General features: G+C 40.4%; 1 protein-coding gene across 1 annotated transcript in view; it reads left to right on the forward strand.

The window, feature by feature from the left end:
- DOCK2 (dedicator of cytokinesis 2) overlaps positions 1–12,303 on the forward strand; it is a 2,333,210-nt gene that overhangs the window by 362,597 nt on the left and 1,958,310 nt on the right. Inside the window, exon 6 of the mRNA XM_086931425.1 lies at positions 4,569–4,717. Within this exon, the coding sequence (XP_086787551.1) occupies positions 4,569–4,717 (149 nt within the window). The remainder of the gene's footprint in view (positions 1–4,568; positions 4,718–12,303) is intronic.

Consider the following 12,303-nt stretch of genomic DNA (forward strand, 5'->3'; position numbering starts at 1 on the left):
GACCCGTTATATTATTCTGAACCTAGAGTAGGTCTTGTACATTAACCTGAACCTTTTACCGATGAGTAAGCAAAAACTGCAGGGAAAGAAGCCCCTTCCTCTTTGTGGCCTGACCTTTCCTAATAATTTCACTTTCACTAATAATGATTAGTTTCCTGCAGCAATGCCCTGCATTCTCCATGTCATCTACACTCTGTTACAGTGCTTGTAACCCTGCCCTTGGATTTTGCCTTCTGTGACAGGGTCACCTTCCATGGATAAGAGAGTACAATAAACCACATTTGTTCTTGAAAGGATTAGTAATTGTCTGGACCATTCGAAGTATACCAAAACATCAGCAAAGGGAGATTATAGCTTTAACCATTTTCAGTACAAGGGTTTGTGGCCATCATGGATGTCAATAGCAATTGATGCTGTCCAATAGGTAATAATGAAAAATTATTAGAATTTTTAAAATGTAAGAGTAGGTCTTTTTCAACAGAAAAGGAGCATATGTTAAGCCTACTTGCAAGTGCATCTGGCTGCCTTAGAGATGAGGATTTGCTGTCTCTGGACATTCCTATATCAGATCCAAATGTTTTTTTATAGAACTCAGTCCTTTCGAGCAGCAATCATCTTAAGGCTGTTTCTGATGAAAACTACATTAAATCATATAAACTGAGCAGTGTGATTTGATCCCAAAGGATGAAGTTCAGATGAAATCACAAGGCATAGGAAGGTGGCTCTTGGTGGCAATGCTACATATGAGGTGCTGAATGGTGTGTTGCCACTGCGTCAAGTGCTAAAACATATGAGGCCAGATGGAGGTAATCCCAATTTACCTATTCTTAAATACCGAATTTTACAGATTCGGTATTTAAGAATAGGTAAATGGGATGTAGATAAATTTTCAGTAAAAATGACCGAATCGGTAAAATTAGGAATTTACCGATTCGGTAATTGCCATTCATTCCTATGGGCCTCCAGGCCCGTAGGAATGAATGGCAATTACCGAATCGGTAAATGGGGGGAACATTCAAGGGTGCCCGGGTGTCACTTTGACACCCTGTTGCACCCCTGAATCGTGCTTGTGTTCAGATGTGGCAGACATACATGCCCTAAGGGCATGTATGTCTGCCACATGGCACAGTTGAAAATGCACAGATTTTCATTTTCAAAGGTATTCCTTATTTACCACCAACTTATAGTTAGTGGTAAATAACGAATCCTAAAATGGGAAAAGCACTCATTTGAGTGCTCCCTACATTGCAGATTCGGTAATTTACCGATTCTGTATTTTAAGGAATCGGTAATTTATCGATTCCTTAAAACACCGAATCGGTAAATTACCGAATTTGCAATTTAAGCCACCTACATCCCAAATGCCCAATACCGGTCAGTAACGGCCGAAATTCGGTAATTTCGGCCGTTACCGACCAGTATTGGGCCACCTACATCTGGCCCATGGTTGTGTATACTCTATAAATATTGACACATGTAGACACAAGACCCTGTAAAATATAACACCAGTATCTATCACACAAAAATAGAGAAATAAATGGACAATAATACCTCAACAGACATGAGGAATAACATTGGCAAAGCAGGATCTGTGGAGGAAGCCCGAAGACCAGTAACCAAGAGTGCGTGAGATAGACTATCCCTATAAATACAATTATTAGTGCAATAACTGTGAATAGTAGACTTCAGTAAGTCCTCCCAACGTTGCTTATACAAGGTGAGCTAATAACGAAATGTGTTCTTACATATCATGAGTGAATGCATTAGCAGGATGCAAGCATGTGTTACAGATTCAGAAATAGTAAATTAGGCAGAGAGATGATTATTGAAGTGTCGACGACTCATCCCACAGTACCTATACAGAAGTATTCACAATTACTATTCTTCCATAAGGGCTGTGGTTTGAACATCTATTATTAAACAGGTACATGGAGGTAGTTTTCTCAGTTTCCTTTTTTCAGGGCTGGTTTCAAGAAAGTTAGTGCACTTTGTCAGGTGTAATGGGGCAAATAAAACACTGCTGCAAGTTCTATTGTCAACAGGGCTCCTCCCAATTGGTATCATGCTTCGTTTGTAAAGGTTCCTTCACATCCAGATATCCCTTTGATCAAGTAGTAGTCTTCAATGCAGGGGTAGGGAAAATATACATCATTAAGCAACATCTATTAGCTTTCTCATTTTGAATTTTGGGTTTGTACCCGAAGTACATAAACCCTTCAAATACCTTAAAAGTATTTGATACCAAGTCTGAATGTTTAACCAATGCCTTTGCCACTTTTATTTGCTAATCATTATGATTGCATTACCATTTAGTTCCCATTACCTCAGTCTAATTCTCTGTTAACACCAATGAGTATTTCATGCCGGATGTTGCCCAATGATTCAAAGAATAATCAGTTTATTTTCTTTTAATTTAATTTTTCAAATTCAAGAAAAATATAAAATTGTAAATTATTAACCTGCAACACTTGTATGTATTATTAGTACACCCCAACGATTAAATATAAGACATACTTTCTAGTCCCACAGTCACTTAATATTTTCTGCGTCCCAGCACTATAATCTATCTGCTTCCATCAATTTACTTTTATTCAGACATAATTACGTGGTCTTCTAGGGCTCTCTCAATACATTGCTAGTTTCAACTTTGACTCAAATGTTGTGGCTACTTACTAAGTTACATTCTAATTAATCTATTAGTCTTCACTGAATAAGATACATCTGAAAAACACATTCAGTGAAATTATTTTATTTTAATATAATGACATACACTATGTATATGCGCCTTGAACTGATTGCCAAAACAACAATCTTAAGGATCTACATTCCAAATATCTTTCTTGAGCCTTTTCCATCCTTTTATCTGTAAGGCGATATAATTCGTAATTTGAAACCTCTACTTTGCGCAAAATTTAATGTTTAATCAATTAAACCTTCAATGAAAGGAATAATACCTTTACGTATTGTTATGCAGAGTATTTTCTGTAAAGTGCTAACTCATTTTTTGTTGTTTTTAGACCAAGATTCACTTTAGTTACCCAAAAATAATGTAATTATTGTTTAATATCTGTTTTCGGGAGTAGCTTAACATGCTTAATATGCTTTTTTTTCTTTTTTTTATTCCTTATATCATTGTGTCTATGTTTAAATTCATATTATGATTATAATTATGCTGTGAAATTTACTTTATCTCATATTATTTTGAATGTATGAAAAAGTGTATGTAATCTGACTTGCTCGCAATAAAAACCTTAATATGCTTTTTTGTCTTCAAAAATATTAATTGCGCCTATATTACTTTCTTTATTGGACCAGCTACATGCCACTAACCAATGGATGGGGGCAGCTTCTATTATCTCCATCGTATAACTTTTGTTAACTCTAATGTTTGAGCTCTGATTTTTGAGGGAGGGGTCGGCTAGAGCGGATAGAGCTCTCCTAACTTCATGTCGTAGTATGATAGAATACTAACACACACAACCTCTGAATTCCAAGTAGATCAGTGCCTCACTCCCTGTGAAAAGATCAGTTCTTGTACACTGTTAGATCAAACACAATATCCTTTGTCAGTTAGGAAGGATGACATCTCAAGAGCTTGGTATCTGCAGGCTGATGCCCTTACAACTAGTATCAATGACACTGCCATATGAAGGAGTTTACACCTTATAATGACTTTAAGTGACATCTTAGCCCAGCACTAGGTTGCCTGGAAGGTCAATTAACATACGCATGAATGTTTTCAGCAAATATTCCGGCTACAACTATGTAGCAAGTGACAATATTTAGTATAGTTATCCTGCTGTTGTTTTTGCACACGTCCGAACAATTGTTAATCATGCGATTGAGGGTGTGTTTGGTATCTGACATTATGGAAAGAAAAAAAAGTATGACAGTGATATCTATTTAGAGGGAATATCTATGTTGCCATATATTAAGGGGAAACACAGGCTTTGAACTGTACTTGTGTCAAACAGCATGGCAACTTCGCTTGAATGTTCATACCAGATTAAATTAGTAAATCGTGCTATTACCTGGAATAAGCAACTATCTAATGAATGGAGTACATTAGTAAAAGTACAGTGATGCTCTTTTTAAAAAAAAAATATTAACCTCCACTGACTCTCACTGACGGTCTAGGATGAATTTCGGAGTAATTTTTTTGTATAAATAGGTGTTTGTAGTAAAAAAAAAAAAACAATGTGTTTAGCGAAAATGCCAAGCCTGTATGTGTCTTTGTGATTTATCTAATCTGGTTATCATTACAACAACGATCCAAAATGCTTTACTTCAAATATATGTTATTACATTTAAAAGTAACACGAAAATTCCCTTGGACATGGGCAGCTGAACGTTGGTTCAAAAGCTATTTTTCCGTGATGACTTCATTATATATGTCATTTGTGATGTTAGAACTGATTTTATGAACGACATCTCTGGTGCCTGAAGTACCCAAAGTGTATGCCATTTACAGTGTATCCGTGTCAGCAAATCCTACTGAGCACCGGATATGGCATTGGAACACAGTGCTGCTGCCCGCAATACCCATCTCCTTTTTCTTTTGTTTTCAGGCAAGCAAATCTGAGAAGTTTAAGCAAGTGCAATCTATGATGTATGACCTAATGGAATGGAGAGCACAGCTTTTGTCAGGGACTTTGCCAAAGGATGAACTGAAAGAACTGAAGCAGAAAGTCACTTCAAAGATTGATTATGGAAATAAGTATGTTTTTCCTTAAAAATGAAAGAAATATGTCTGTTTAGCATAGGACATTTGTGGGGTGTATTACTGTTCACTCTTTCACTTTCGTGTTTCATTAAAACTTGTCATTCCTTTGAAGGACACATTATCTGCATCAGGGCAAACTGGTTGAGAAACTTCACCCTTGTACATTTTCCCCATTAGTTTATAACAGCTACTTTAAACATTAGACTCAAATTGAAAGGCTATTTTTTATGTATGTAATGATTTATAATGATGTAGTGCAATTATTTCAATTTATTTTAGAACACAGATTGGCCTTTGAGTAATTATCAAGATCTATCCACAGGTTTGCTAACTTTTGGAAATCCAACTTGTTGTGTGGTTCCACAGGTAGCCTTCTTCATGGTTTCCTGGTAAAAAAAACCAAAAAAACCAAACAGTACAACACATCATAAATGTCTGTATCAGAAGGGAGGGTACACAGGGTATTGTGGGTGGGTGGGGAGGGTAGGAAAGGGAGGGAAGATCGGCAGGGATCAGGGGTAATGCCACAAAGAGTAATCCAAAAGGAAGCATTTTACATTGTCAGTTACTTACATTTATTAATGTAAGTGATAGAGCGCGCAGGTCACCCGACTCAGATTACCATACTCAACTGGGCCCATAAACAACATATGATGAGATTTAATCAGGTAACCTGTGCACTTACTCTAATCAGTGATTTATAAATTTCATTTAGGACCTATACCATTGACTTACCAATCTTCGTCATCGGTACTTAAAGTCCTAAGGGATCAAAGGAGTTAGAATAATAGGTAGAATAAGAACATTTGCACTCATAAATAACCACAACTCGGGAAAGGTTTAAACTCTTTATCTAAATTTCTTAAAAGTCTTAATACAAGCATTGAATAATTGAAAATTCTCAATTAGGAAAATAACGATAAGAATGAAAATATGCAGAGTTTTTTATAAGGTAGTCTTTACGCATTTCGACAAAAAACAACCTAGGCAACTAATGTTTTAAGACATACAACAATATAATATATAAGGACAATTGGCTACAGCTTATTGCAAAAACACTTATTTTATTATTGGTTTTTAAACATTTAAGAAAATCAATGACACAAATGCAATTAAAAACGACAAAATGACAAAAATAGAATCATATATTATACAATGTCAATGGAAATCAAACATTCAAAACATTTTATATGAACACAGGTTAAACTGAAACATTATCTACTTTAGCTGTATTATCACTGCTGCTCAGTTTACGTGGCTGCTCCAGAAGAAGGCGCTGGTTCGCCCGAAACGCGCGTCGAAACGCGCGTAGAGATTCATTGTGCCACTTAGATTTTTTAATCTTTTTAACCTGTGTTCATATAAAATGTTTTGAATATTTGTTTTCCATTGACATTGTATAATATATGATTCTATTTTTGTCATTTTGTCGTTTTTAATTGCATTTGTGCCATTGATTTTCTTAAATGTTTAAAAACCAATAATAAAATAAGTGTTTTTGCAATAAGCTGTAGCCAATTGTCCTTATATATTATATTGTTGTATGTCTTAAAACATTAGTTGCCTAGGTTGTTTTTTGTCGAAAGCCTTGTTTTCCCTGACCTAGGAACCATTGTATCCACATTTTCAGGGGGTCCTTGTTAAATACACGTCAGTCTTTACGCATTTGACAAGAGGGTGGGAAGAGAGAAGGAAACAATACAATGACATATGAATGCATTGAATATGAATGCATTGAATATTTACCTAGAATGGTGTGAAGAACTAACCCTGGCCACGGGTCAGTTTAAAGGACAGAACACTGAAAGTGCAGGCACCATAAAAGCAAGCAGTTGCAGATCGGAATCAGGAAAGTTAAAGCCAAATTGGATCAGAACAGGACCACCAAGGGCTAAGACCAGCACTCGCAGTTAAAGTTGCAACACCTGCGTTACTCCCTCTCTGCAGCTAACAGCCAGAACCCGGAAAGAGTTATCGATTTCTCCGACAAAGTGCTTCGCCAGCACTTCAGCTCTCAAACCCTGATCTAGGTTTTGAACCTTCTGAGAGAGGGCTTCGCCAGCACCTATACTCCTGATCGTCTATTGAGTGCGTTGGGTCAGTGACATGTCAGCTATTCGGACAAGTCGGACAAATTAACTAACTAAGCCTACCCTAGTTATACTATTTTCCAGGTCAGTGAACTACCCCCCAATGTTGCAAGTTTAAGGATCCCAAATTTTAATTGGACAAAATGATGAGGAGAGATCATCACACCATACCAAGATGAAACGTTTCCTGATGATATTAAAATTCACGTTCCCACCCATAACTTTATTTTCCCATGCACTTTTATTCCATCCGGGAATGAATGTATCAATCAGTAACAATAGCGTTCAGTATTGTACAGTCCAGCTTCCTCTCCTGAGGTTGAAAGTTCACGCTCCCAGGCACATCTTCTAGTGTACTGTAAGCTTGGCTGTGGTTCAATGACGAATGACTTAATCTCCTTCTGGAGTTTGACATGAGTGTTATGGATTTTCAAGATGGAGTAATAGCACCTCCCAGGCCCAAAGATTATGATACCTGAACAATAGAAAATAAACAGTTTTAGAACACAGAATAAATTAATGCACTGTATACCACTTATTTCTACTCTATTCCCATTACTTTATATTTAACTATTGCGTTCGAGTTAAGCAGAACGAACAGCTCAGCAAAAGCCGCAGTGCAAATTTCTTGCATGTGAGGACATGGAGCAGCCATCTTAGTTCTAGTGCGCAGAAGCAAAAGATTCTCTCCAAACGAAAGATACGTCATGTCACGTTAGTTTGACAGATGCATGCGCAGTAAGAAAACCCCGTAGCAGCGGCCATGTTAATGCAAGCGGATTATCTATACTACTATTATAAAGAGAGAACTGTGTCCTTTGAGCCAGGTAAACTCAAAAAGTACACCACCAATCGCAACACTCAATACAGCGTTGGAAAGGGGAGGTTCGGGAGATGGACATAGGCTATATAAAAATAAAAAAATAAAACGTAATTAAAAAAATTTACCATAAAAAAAGTAGTCCCTTGAAAGTAGCGCAGGCCGCGAGGTGCGTCATTGCATCAGGAGCGAGGGGAGGAGCGGCGTACGCTGACGTCCGAGCATTGATTGCAAAGAGCGGAGACTGGAGGACTGGTGAGATGTGATTGGAGCATCCGACGCTGACGTCCGAGCATTGATTTCAAAGAGCGGAGACTGGAGGACTGGTGAGACGTGATTGGAGCAACCGAGAGGCGAAGAAAGGGGGTCCCGATAAACGAGAGACGTGTGGCGAGTAGCAGAGAGGGTCAGGAAAGGGGTCACTCACTTGTGTGATAGTCACAAGGCAACAGCGCTAGGAAGGGGGCGTAGTGACGTGATGCTGAGGCGGCCAGGGAGCAGGTATTAAGGTACAAAGACCGAGCGCACGGGAAGGGCTGCTGTGACAAGGTGTAGTAGATGCCGCGTGGGAAGGGGTGCTGTGACAAGGTGTAGTAGATGCCGCGTGGGAAGGGAACAACTATGATGTATACAGCCAGCTGGAGTGCAAGGGATATGGCAGAAGGCTTGAGAGGGCTGGTATGCATAGAGAGAACCAAATAGCGGCTTTTGCAGTACGATCATCCTTCAGCACAGTCAGAAAGTCAGTGAGCAAACTAATAAGAGTGGATATGATGCAGATGTGTCTACAGAAGTCGAAAGAATGCTGCCCTAGTATCTAAAAAGATGACCAGGAGGTGGAAAAGTGGGCTCTTATGCAAACCCAAAACATGGTCTGAAAGAAAAGGTTTAAATACACCCAGAGCCTAACCGATCCCTTTTTCTACGTGCAGGTGGGGGCTCTGAAGCCTAATTGCTCCCGGACAATGTCGGGACGGGCTGCTAGTTAGTTAGTAAAAGCACATATGCAAGCTTCACTTAGATGTCATGAAATGCAATATTAATAGGTCACATATGTTGATTAGTACATTAAGGTTATGTCGAGAAGACTGATTACAAGCAAGTCGCATTACAGGCGAATAAGAGCTCCATTATAAGCTTTGTAGTAGGCACATTGGATACTATGGTGACAGTACAAACATGTAGCGCAATGCGAGTTTACTGGTTCGCAAAGTGTGAAAAAGGCACCAGGGGACATATACACATTTCTCAGGCGATAAGGGGGGGTGTACAGTTCCCGGGAGGTGGTCATGGGTTTGAAGCAGGTGCGGGAGGATTCAAATCTTGCTGTCGAAGCCAGGCTGTGAATGGCTCCCAGATGTCTTTGGGGCAGGATTGAAAAGGCATAAGGCCCAGTAAGTGGTGAATTGCTCTTGGCAGTATGGGAAATTGTGAAACCATGCTTTGATAGTGGTAACGGGTTGCCTGTCACAGTGTATTGCTACCTTATGTTTGACCAGCAGGAGTAACATGGCAGTGAGTCATCTATGCGTATCAGGAACATCTTTAACATATCCTAACAATCCTATCAGTGGAGAATGGGGGATCATATGATCGGAGATCAATTGAATATGTGTTATCACCTCTCTCCAAAAAGAAGCCATGCCTCTGCACTGTCATGCAAGGTGAAGGAAGGAAGCCTGCTGTGCGCTGCAGCGTAAGCAGCGTAGATCAAAGACTAAACCCATTCTGCATAACTGTTGTGGCGTTTGATAGATGCTGTGCAAGAATTTGAAGTGAATTAATCGCAATCAGTAATTCAGATAAAGAATTTTTAGTTGTCAGCAGCAATACAACCATTGTGCTTCGTTGATGGCCGGGTCAGTGTCAGATTCTCACAGTGCCCTAGCCAAGGGAATAGGGATCAGAGAAGAGCTTTGCAGGGTATTGTAAAGGCTCGTTATCAAATTGCGAGGGTAGTAAGAATGTGTTCCAACGCTGGGAGGGCCGGGTGGGGCAGGAAAGGTATCATGCAGTGTGCGGCATTTGGCTTTCAGTTGATAGTAGTAGGGTGTGCAAGGGCGTGGGGATATGTTAGACTGGAAAGGTGAGAGGAACCGTCCATCAGGGTAGAGGTAAACAAATATTGTAAGCTTATACTTATGCACACGTAAAGCAACTTCTATATCCAGAAGCGATGGCAATTGAGGAATGTTCATCAAGGGTATTGAGGGAGCATAGAGAAGTGGTAGTTTCATTCATTTATGGAGAGCCTCCAACGTGCAGCGGACACACACAACAGTTTGCATTTCTTTCCTGGGAGCATTGTAGGGCTATATAGGGCCATTGACAGTGGACAAGAGGCAGCACGATCTGTCTCAATAGACATATGTGGTTGGAGAGGAGTAGGGTACAACCAGCAGTGTAAATATTGTGCTTGGGGGCAATGGGCATATGGTGACTTGACCACTGCCTCCAAACTGCCCTGTGCAAGAGTAAGGGTGAGTATTGTCCAGGACACCCGAGGTTATTTACCTGCCCATAATAGTGTAATCATATGAGATTTTAAGCAAATTAAGAATTGTCATGCGCAGGAGTGGAATAGTAGCGAAGAGATATAAAACTTGGGGGGAAAGATCATCTTTGCTATTACAATATGACCTGCCAAGGACAGGGGTGGATTTAGACCCTACAGGTATTCTGTCTTTCAACCAGTTCACAACGTGGCTGTAATTTGATCTCCAGAGCTTGTTTGTGTCATGGCTGAGTCAAATACCCAAGTAGTGAACTGGGCCAGTTGCCCATTGTAAGGGGCATTCAGTCGGAAATTGCACAGTATTGTCAGTAAGTGTAAACAGTATGGATTTGGCCCAGTTGATTTGTACACCAGAGTAGCCTCCAAATTAGATCACCTCCCTCATCAGGGGAGCCAGGTTCTCCCCAGGGTCACAAGCATAGAGGATGATATAATCCGAGCACATGGAGACCACTACACCCCTGGAGGTAAATCCAATTCCCCTGTTTGCATGATGTTGTCTAAACCATGCCGCCAGCAGCTCCATGGTGATGACAAAAAGGAGCAATGACCGTGGGCAACCTTGTCTCATGCAAAGAGTAATTGGAATGGGGTTGGATATTTGTCCATTTAAGCATACTCCTGCCGTAGTGAGAGCGTAAAGTAGTAGCATCTGTTTAATAAAGCAGGGCTGAGCCCAAGCTGAGAGAAAAGGGGAAAGAGATATACCCATTCTAGCGAGTCAAACACTTTTGCTGTGTCAAGTAAGGCGCCACTGCAGAGACTTGAGGATCAAGGTGGTTCATTACTGTAGAGATTATGTGAAGTAGAGCAGCCAGGAATAAAGAAGGATTGATCTGGTTGAACTATCATTAGTAGAAGAGGCTAGAGCCTATTGGCAAGGATTTTAGTATACATTTTTTTGCCTATGTTTATTAAGGATAGGGGCCGATAAGAATCACAGAAGTTAAAAAGTTTTCCTGGTCTAAGAAGTGTAATGATACCCGCCTCTCTCAAGGAAGGTGGCAGTGTTCCTGTCTTCAGGGAGTCCTCAAACATGGCTAGTAAGCATGGAGCTAGTATTGAGGCAAACCCCTTGTAAAAGGCAGTAGTAAGCCCATTGAGGCCAGGTGCTTTGTCTTCAGGGAGGCTCCTAATGACTTCTTTGATTGGAATGGGAGAATCTAGGAAGGCTCAATGTGCACGATCTAGTGGGAGAATCTAGGAAGGCTCAATGTGCACGATCTAGTGGGAGAATCTAGGAAGGCTCAATGTGCACGATCAAGCCAGAGAGGCTGATTGGTGTCAAAGTAATCAGACAATGTGGTTGGGCCCAGAGTAGGAGTTGCAGAATATAAGCAGGTATAAAAGGAGGTCATGCCATCAAGTAGCTCAATTATGGAGGACACAGACGTGGCTTCAGTATCTAGGAGTTTGGTGACATAGGCAGAGGTGCGGGGGTGCTCAGAATGTTTGCAAGTGTCTTGCTCACATGTTCACCCTTGCCATATCTCCTGACCTGAGCATGGCGGTGTAGAAAGCGAGTTTCATGAATAGCTTCCTCATGGAATTCTGAGAGTTTGTCTAGGATGCGTGCTAGAATATCAGTGTCACTAGATTGAAAATATTGTTGTTCCAGATATCTCCTTTGAGTCGAGTCCGGGTGCTCCTTATAGCCTTTAGGATCCAAGATTGTTAAGCAATACTAGCACCTCGTATTACACCTTAAATGCCTCCCGGAGTATGGATGGGGATTGGATTGAGCCAGAGTTTTGTGTGAAATATTCTAATATGGTGTTATGGATCTCATCATGAAATGCTGTGTCCAGCAAAGCTCCCACCAGTAATCGCCAAGTAAAGGCACGAGGGGATGCCAGTGGAATTTGGAGCTTCAGCATAACCGGGGTGTTGTCTGAAAGGGTATTTGGCAAGTGAATATCGAGGAGGTCCATGTTTGGACATCCCTAGACACCAGCCAAAAGTCAAGTCTGGACCAGGCATTGTGAAAGGTCAAGGTGTAAGTACCCTCATGATGGAATGGATGTGACTGTCTCCAAACATCTAGTTGACAATTGTCATGCACTAATGTGTTGATCACTGTTGTGGCACGTGGATGTGGACTTTTTGATACCCCAAAGCGGTCTGGTTGGTTATCCATTACGCCATTAAAGTCCCC

The sequence above is a fragment of the Lissotriton vulgaris genome, chromosome 7, assembly GCF_964263255.1.
Source record: "Lissotriton vulgaris chromosome 7, aLisVul1.2, whole genome shotgun sequence".
NCBI classification, from domain to species: domain Eukaryota; kingdom Metazoa; phylum Chordata; class Amphibia; order Caudata; family Salamandridae; genus Lissotriton; species Lissotriton vulgaris.